The sequence below is a fragment of the Triticum dicoccoides genome, chromosome 4B, assembly GCF_002162155.2.
Source record: "Triticum dicoccoides isolate Atlit2015 ecotype Zavitan chromosome 4B, WEW_v2.0, whole genome shotgun sequence".
Classification (NCBI taxonomy): domain Eukaryota; kingdom Viridiplantae; phylum Streptophyta; class Magnoliopsida; order Poales; family Poaceae; genus Triticum; species Triticum dicoccoides.
The window spans coordinates 144,659,633-144,668,491 of NC_041387.1; the positions used below are offsets into that span (position 1 = coordinate 144,659,633).

Below are 8,859 nucleotides of genomic sequence, written 5' to 3' on the forward strand. Positions count from 1 at the left end.
CACCTCTTATTGACTTACAAATAAAATTATGGTTTCTTTGGTACGCCGATAAATTCTTACCAAATAAATTATTATTTATACAATCATATTAATATGGTCGGGTAAACCACTAGCTAACATACTAGTAGAATATTTATACCCTGTTACAAGGCACAGTCAATTATCTAGTAAAATAAAGGCACCGGAGGTAACCTTACAGAGGGCCCAAGCACATGACAAAGACACGAACCTTGATCAGTCTCAGTATACACCCACTCTTCATCAGAGTAATTTCCCTATTCACACCAATCCATTTCACCAACCCTACAAGCATGAAAACCAAACTGTACTGTAGTACTGTACACACTTTGCCTATACATGAACAGCTGAACACTAGCCAACTTCACCAACACAAGAATAAAATGTCAGCCCGTATACTCTTTATCTTACACAAAAGCAGAAACCTGCTAATAATTATTACAACTGCAAACAGATATGGACAAGAGAATGGACAAAATTGTATGCACACTACTCACAACCAAACCCACTGCAAGCCCCAACAAGCAGAGTAGAAGCGGCAGACATCAATCTTTGTCAGGCACCAACTCATTTGGCTTCAAGGCGTTCCTCAGCGAATTAGCAGCATTATCTACAGAAATGATGGATACTGGGGATGATGACTCGCCTGGGCTGAGGATCGGAGAATCCAGTCTCGAGGGGACAGGAGATATTTCTTCCTGAGCTAAATAGGCTTCAACCACCGGAAACATGTTTTCAGTGTATGCGCGATTGGTATCTTCTTCTAGCTTGCTGTCTTTCATATTGCCATCAGCAAAGGAGACGACATTGTGGGCGGCGAACTGGTGAAAATCTACTATCTCACGCAGGAAGCGATTTTCACGGGCATACATGGAGTTCTCCTGTGCCAGCCTTGATTTCTCGGCGAGTAATGTCTCCAGTTGCATGCGGATCTGTGTCAAGAAGATCTATTTCAGTATAACTTTGAGAGGGCTAGCTATACTCATCAATAGAAGTTCCAATCACTCATTGGTTATCTTTTAAACTAAAACTATAGCCAACTTTCATCTGAACCACAACAAAATGTACTATGAGTTCACACAATTGCTGAAAGAAAGAAATAGTAACAAAAAGCATATTATTACTACTGATTACTGAGCAATGAATGCTACAAAACTACTCCCTCCGTCCCATAATACAAGAGCGTTTTTGACACTAGCTAGTTTAGTGTCAAAAACACTCTTATATTATGGGACGGGGGAAGTATATAGCAGTTCAACTGTGCAGTGGATGAGGATTATTAACTTTGGTGCAAACAATATAACTCCAAACTTTTACTAGGCTAAGAAAAAAAATTACCAGGTCATCATCCTCTTCAATTTTGACCCCTTTCTGCTTAGTTTCACGCAACATTTTGTTCTCTTCTTCTAGCTGAGTGCAGCGCTGCTTCGCAAAGGCTAGGTCCGCTTTAACGGTTTTTAGTTCACGAAGTACAAGTTTTGCTTTAGCAGCCATCGCATTAGCAACCTGAAACAGTTTGTAAGGGGTAAGAGGAAGCACCATTGGACGGACATAAATAGCAAATAACCATGTTCATTATATCAAGTACTGCTGTCTAAATGGATGGTGAAAAGTACACAGGGTTATTTCGAACCATATTGATAGCCAAAACAAAGAACGGAGTAAAAACGAAATTTAAATAAATATTTTTCAAAATAAATAAAAAACTAATATCTTTCAGCATAGATCATAGATGTCTATATGTTTCATCTAGTGCTACAGAGACTTAGTGTTGCAATGCTGCCTTTGGCTTAAACTAAATGAACTAGAAAATCTAATCCTAGAAGTTGAGGGCCACTTTGGATTGTAATAATTTCATAGGGTTTTTGAATGATTCCAATCCTGTAGAACTTTCCTACAGAGGCCCTTTGGATCATAAGGACGACGCTATCGAATTCATATGGATTGCTTCCGTACACCACCAATTCCATAGGAATTTCAACATCCACTTCAACCACTTTTCCCTACTCATTTGAATAGTACTGGGCATTTTTCCTGCATTTCCTTATGTTTTGAAGTTTATAGTTCCTGTATGTTTCATATTCCTAGGTTTTTCATTCCTAAGATCCAAGAGGCCCTGAACTGGGAATATAAGCATGTGTAAGCAAGCTTTTGTCAAGTAAAAGGATTAGTAGCTTTCCCATAAAGGGCTTGGGAAAGCATATTCCTAATTGATCTATAATCGTATGGCACCTTACGTCGCGAGAAGCTTTTAACTGGGTCTCCTGAGCTGCCTCAGCTTTATTCAGAGTGAAACTCGGAGGGGGGAATGCATCTGCAGCAGGATTCTGCATATGCAAACTGGAACTGTTAGGCTTTCTTCTAATTTGTATCTTCTTTGTTTCCTCGATGATGTTTGATGTCTTATTATCAACAATAATGAGACCTTCCTGTAAAACATAGAGATGAAAACAAGTCAGTGCACAAACCAAACAGGATGCTGAACTTCCAAAAGAGTACTGTAAAGTACCCAACGACAACACAGAAAAAGGTCCGAAATGAAGCTACAATTACGAGTTGTCAGTTGTGTCGGTGGTATCATAAAATAAACAGAGCTGTATGATGCTAAAGAACTTTACTTCCAAGGCGTTTCTGATTCTTCCACCAAACTGGTTGACAGAAGCGGCAAGTGCCTCTGACCTCTTCCGCGGTTCGCTCCTTTCTGTCCCTCCATAGCTGTCGAATGACCAACGAGATTGAGGGGCCTGAAATAAGAAAACGTAACGAAGAATGTAAATCACCTGGCTAAGGAACCAGCCATGGACAGTAAGTTTACTGATTGCATTTCAACCGTGTTTCACCAATGTATGTGGAATCAGCTTTGCCTATATTTGCTGTCTCACCTGAGCTCCATCCGATGAGTTGGGCTTGCGAGTAGCACTATGAACTTTCCCATGGTCATCGAACTTGTGAGCAGCAGCATCCTCGTCGAGAATCCCCTTGGCCTTTCTTGCCAAAGCTCCCCACAATCCAACCTTAGGCTCACGCATGCTATCCATCGACGTGTAGTTGTACGACGAAGCAGCCGAACTCTGATCATTCACCGCAGACCAAATCAACACAGCAACCCATATAAGTAGAACAACATTTTTGAGTACATGAAGAATATCTGTCAATCCTAATAAGCAATAGCGTGCTATGACAAAATAGCACATCCCTTAAAATTCGCTATAGCGAACGATTTTACACTGATTTTATTTAGCGAGACATTGCTCAGAACGCTATAGCGTGCCATTTATATCAGTGATCCTAAGTGATACAGACATGCTAAATTTCACCTCGAACTGAACAATAGAAACGCACATCAGAGGAACACTACAGCTTGCTAATTATCTCAGTGATGTGTTTGGAATCAGACAGTGATCATCCAGGAGGTGGCATATTCAGGACCAAATTGACCTGCTAGTTCAAGATGCCCCCCAGGTAAGCAAGAGGGAAAACCTGCATCAATCCGTGAGACCGTGACTATCGCACATCGTCTCAACAAATTTCGTGTCAGACGAACGGAGAGTACATCTGTAGTAGCGAACTGGACGCGATGTGATCCCGATATAAGTATTCGACCGACGGATCGAGACAGGCGCAAGCGCAAGCAAATTGGCAGTAATAACCAGAGGGATTGGATGGTACAGAAGGCGGGTGGGGGAGGAGGAGAGGGAGAGAGGGTGCTTGCCTGGGGCTGGGGAGTCCGGCGGTCGTCGGAGGCGACGGGCCCCTGCTGCTTCCGGCGGTAGGCCATGATGAGGCTGGGTGGGTGGAGGTGGGAGGGACGCGGAGAGGAAGAAGCGAACAGCTGCTATAGCTTTTTGGTGATCCCTTGCTTGCTTTGATTAGAGAGAGACACCAAGCTGGACCAACCTGTCAAAATTCAACAGATGGGCCCACATGTGCTCTCTGGCACAAACGCCCTTCGTCAGCTTTGCTGCCCTTTGTCAGTTTTGCTGAGAAGTGTTTTTAGTTTCACAAATGATAAGTGACAGGCACTCCCGCCTGACATTTTTCGTTGCCATCTCAATGACGCAAGGATGACAATTTTCAGTAACGGACCGTAAATTTCTGCTATCCTCACGTCACTAAATTTACCGTTGAAAATGTTTGGAATTGTCATGTGCTCGTACCTGACATGTGCACTTATCATGTACTCCCTCCGTTCCAAAATTCTTGTCTTGGATTTGTCTAGATACTAGACAAGAATTTTAGGACGGAGGGAGTACAATTTTAGTTTTTATTTTGACAATTCAGAGAGTTTTATCCACATGAAGATGTTCTCTGGATAATCAACCAGAAGGTTGGCCACTAGGAGTTTCATCATGCCAAATTTCAGTCACATTCAAAGTGCAAACACGCTTTGCACAGAAATGAGCCAGAATGTTTCTGACCTGTTTATATGTTGAATATCAAGTAAAGAGAAATCACTTGCTAACTCTCTAATTTCAACTAAGAAAGGAGCTACAATTGAACGAGAATTGTAGCGAGTGTTTTAGAGTGTAACCATATTTAGACAATCAACCTTCATGCTTAAATCCTCGCAACATGGCAAACATGACACTGTCCAAAAGTGAATAGGCTTCAGCAATAACAGGTCAAAGATGCCCATGTATGGCTTGCACTCAACACCAAGAAAGAGCAGAGGATAAACATGCAACCCCGCCAGCACCACCATGATTGTGCACAAATTTAGTGCCCATAAGTGGTGATATTGATGACGTTGTGCCCCAGAGGTCGCTAGCCGTAACTAGGCAAAACAGAAGAGAGCTTCCTAGTTAATTCCAGGAGCGTAATCGCCTACTTGTCCGCTGCATGGGGTTTGCATGATCAACCCTTCTCCTTAATGTTTCGACCAATTTCAAGAATGTCGGATAGTCCACATGATGGTGAGGATATTTTCGCGGCCCGGCTCAAAAACCTAGGGTCACATAAAATGTCCCTCACCCATGAATGAGGGTGGAGTCTAGGAAGACGAAGACCAAACCAATCCCGAGCTTCTTCCAAGAAGTGCTGAGCATGAGAGCAATGAATCAAAGCATGCTTTAGATCTTCTCCCATAGCTAGACAGATTTTGCATCACGATCTCAACAATATGATGTCTATTGAGAGTATGCTCATCTAGCAAAATTCCACGAAGAACTCTCCGCTAGAAGACTTACACTTTTGGGACAACATTCAATTTTTAGAGGGCAATCCACGTCTCTTGATTATTTCTGGGGTCTCGCTAATCGTTCCTTCTTTATGAGCAACACACTCTTTGAATCACAAGGGCATGGTACGCCAACTTTATAGTGTAGATGCCTGATCATTCAAACGCCTAGCCTCACCACCGCCTAGCCTGATAGGAATATTGAGGATGGCCTCGGGATTAGGTGCGATGAAAGTATCACGAACACCGCCACATCCAATTATATGGATCAATTAGATCTGAGACCTTATCAACAACGGTGTTCGCCAGTTCGAGCAGCGGTGTCATAGAGATAGTTTCGGGAATCCACTTGTTCATCCACGTTGAGACTAAACTCCCATCACAAATTCTCTTAACTAGATGAACCACTGCGCCCTTGGCGCAAAGTCCAATTGCTGCAAAGAAGCCAAGCAACTTATGAACAAAATATTTTATGAATGGTCTGTAGAGGAAAAAAACAAATGCAACCGAGAATGTAGGTGAACTATTTGAAGGATGTTTTTCATGAATTGTCTGCAAGTGATTATGTTCGTATTGCGTTTATAGTTGCCTTGTATTTACTAACGGCAGACAATGATGATCGATGTTGTGTCTTTCTTTGGCAATATATAAGTCGCTTGCTTCAGCAAGTGAACTGAGGCTAAGATTTTTTTTCTCTCGCTCCAGCCGGGTTGATAGAAAGACCCTACCCCCATGGAAAAATGTCTTAAACCATCGGAACCGGTGAAAGGATCAATATGGTTGACTAGAGGGGGTGAATAGGCAACAACCATTTTTTAGCTTTTCTTAACAAATTAGGTTTAGCAACAAATAGGTTGTCTAGATATGCAACTAGGTGAACAACCTATATGATGCTAGCAACAACAACAACACAAGCAAGCAAATGATACAACACAAGTGGAGCTGGTGAACACGAGGATGTGTTACCGAAGTTCCTTCCCTTTGAGGGGAAGTACGTCTCCGTTGGAGTGGTGTGGAGGCACAATGCTCCCCAAGAAGCCACTAGGGCCACTATATTCTCCTTGTGTCGTGGTTCTAAGCCTGACAGTAGAGTGGGGGTAGGTATGGAGAGGCAAGGTCCTAGCTATGGAGAGGTTGTAAGCACAAAGGATGTACGAGTTCAGGCCCTTCTCGGAGGAAGTAACAGCCCTACGTCTCGGAGCCCGGAGGCGGTCGAGTGGATTATGAGTATATGAGTTACAAGGTGCCGAACCCTTCTGCCTGTGGAGGGGGGTGGCTTATATAGAGTGCGCCAGGACCCCAGCCAGCCCACGTAGGAGAGGGTTTAAGGTGAGTTAAGTCTGGGGCGTTACTGGTAACGCCCCACATAAACTGCCTTTACTATCATAAAGTCTACTTGATTACAGGCCGTTGCAGTGCAGTGTGCCTCTTGACCTTCTGGTGGTCGAGTGAGTCTTCGTGGTCGAGTCCTTCAAGTCAGTCGAGTGTGTCCCTCGTTGGTCGACTGGAAGGCGACTTCTTCTAAGGGTGTCCTTGGGTAAGGTACTTAGATCAGGTCCATGACCCTACCCTAGGTACATAACCCCATCATTAGCCCCCGAATGGATTGAGGCTTCGAGTGAGGAAGAAGTTGATGTCGTTTCCGATTAACCTTTGTGCCCTGGTCGTGCGTTGTCCTGGACCAAAGAATCTCTTCGTCGACAGGGAGCAATTTGCCTTCAGTCGACTCGATCCATTCTATTTTTGCGTCGAGTGATCTTTCGGGCTTCGACGATCTCCGAGCGACGGATCGCCGGAAACACCGCATCTGACAGACTGATTTGTTGTTCGCGGATTCCGTGGGATGCGAAATTTGGGGACGCGCGCGAACGGGGCGGACCGCGGCGTTCGGATGGAACGGGGCATAGACGCCTCGATCTCCGCGCCGCCTTTTTCGCCACGTATCCCGTTTGCATAACTGTTCCCAGATATGATTAGATCGACGGGCCCACCTGTCATCCACTCGGAAGGGACCTTATAAATGTGCCCGGCGAGGATTTCTGTGCTGCGCCTCAGCATTCTCTCCCTCTCTCTGCTTCCTTCTTCTCCGCCCAGCGTGCTCGCTCTCGCCCCCGCACCACTTCCCTTCGTGCATCTCGCCGGCGACCATGGCCAAGGAGAAGACGGCGGCGCTAGAGCGCGCAAAGAAGGCGTCGGCGTCGGAGAAGGCGAAGGGGAGATCCACCAGCCGCGGAGGGTCCTCGTCCAGATCCCGTCTGCCGAAGGGCTGGGTCCAAGGAGACTGGATCCAGTCGACCATCACAGAGAAGGACCTCCTCGACATGGCCAACGAGGGCTTGATCCCTCACGGAGCTGCGAGGCTTCCGGGGAAGGAGTGGCAGCCTCAGCCAGAAGAGGGTGAGTGTGTGCTTTTGGCCACTCATGTTGATCGTGGGTTTTCCTTGCCGCCGAGTATTTTCTTCCGTGGCTTCTTGAATTTCTTCGGAGCGCAGCTTCACCACTTTACCCCAAACTCCATTGCCTATCTTGCTGCATTCGTGTCCATGTGTGAGGGTTTCTTGGGCTGTCGACCGCACTGGGGTTTGTTCAAACATATATTCACGTGTCGCTCTCAGACTGTGAAGAAGGCGAGCCCAGGTGATGAGAGAACCCGAGTCGTCCAAATGTGTGGGGGTCTGGGGATCCAGGTGAGGAATAAGAGCACCTTCCCGCCCATGACCTTTCCTGAGTCCGTCAGAGGCTGGCAGTCGACTTGGTTCTACTGCCAGGTCCAGTCGACGTCAGGGCAGTCGAGTGGACTCCCTCCGTTTACCATGGACCGAGTGAACAAGCCCTCCCCTCTGAAGCTGATTCCGGAGGAGAAAGCTGACGTGAAGATGTTGATGGAGCGCGTGGTGCAGTTGGTTCGGGAGGGAGTGACGGGCATGGACCTCCTGGAGGTCTTCCTCAGGCGTCGCATCCAGCCCCTTCAGTTCCGGAGCCACTGCATGTGGTTGTACTGTGGGACCGAAGACGAGACTCGAGTCCATCCAGAAGCAGTCGACGATGCCACTCTGGAAAGATGGATGGTAGCCGTTACCGGAAACAAGGACAACCCACGCGGAGCCAGAAGGATTCCTCCACTCGACCACAACAGCGATCCAAACAAGGTACATTTGCTCTGCCCTCCACTGCGTTCTTGTCGCATTCATTTCTGTTTATCCTGCCGACTGGTCGACTGATCCTTGTCTTGATATCTGCTAGGCTCTCACCGAGCTGTACTCGATGCCCAATGGGGCACAAACTCCGACTGAGGAGGGTGGGGCGAGCGGGGGTGAGAGCCAGGAAGAGGAGGAGTGGGACTCAGACGTTGCAGGGGATGACGACGACGATGATGATGACGACGGTGATGACGATGACGTTGAAGACGAGGAGGAAGAGGAGGAGGAGGTCGTACCACCGCGCTCGGAAAGGCGGTCGAAGCTTGTCCACGACCCTTCAACCGAACGTGGTAAGGGGGTTGCGACCACCACTCAGTCGACCAAGCGCCCTCGGACCGTCTCTCCGGTGCCGACTGAAAAGGCGCCGAAACAGCCCAGGGCGGCCTCGTCGAAGCCGATCAAGCTCCTACCGAAGATGAAGGTGTCCATCCCTACCATATCAGGGTAATCGTGTTGTTTGAATCT

General features: G+C 46.6%; 1 protein-coding gene across 1 annotated transcript; it reads right to left on the reverse strand.

The window, feature by feature from the left end:
- Positions 1 to 213: 213 nt before the first annotated feature.
- Positions 214 to 3,872, reverse strand: LOC119295514. The gene is made up of 6 exons (XM_037573944.1): positions 3,731 to 3,872; positions 2,901 to 3,089; positions 2,637 to 2,762; positions 2,256 to 2,447; positions 1,357 to 1,524; positions 214 to 950 (listed from the first exon to the last, which is right to left on the reverse strand). Exons 1-6 carry the CDS (start codon positions 3,794 to 3,796, stop codon positions 564 to 566), a joined length of 1,128 nt encoding a protein of 375 aa, XP_037429841.1. The 5' UTR covers positions 3,797 to 3,872; the 3' UTR covers positions 214 to 563.
- Positions 3,873 to 8,859: the final 4,987 nt, after the last annotated feature.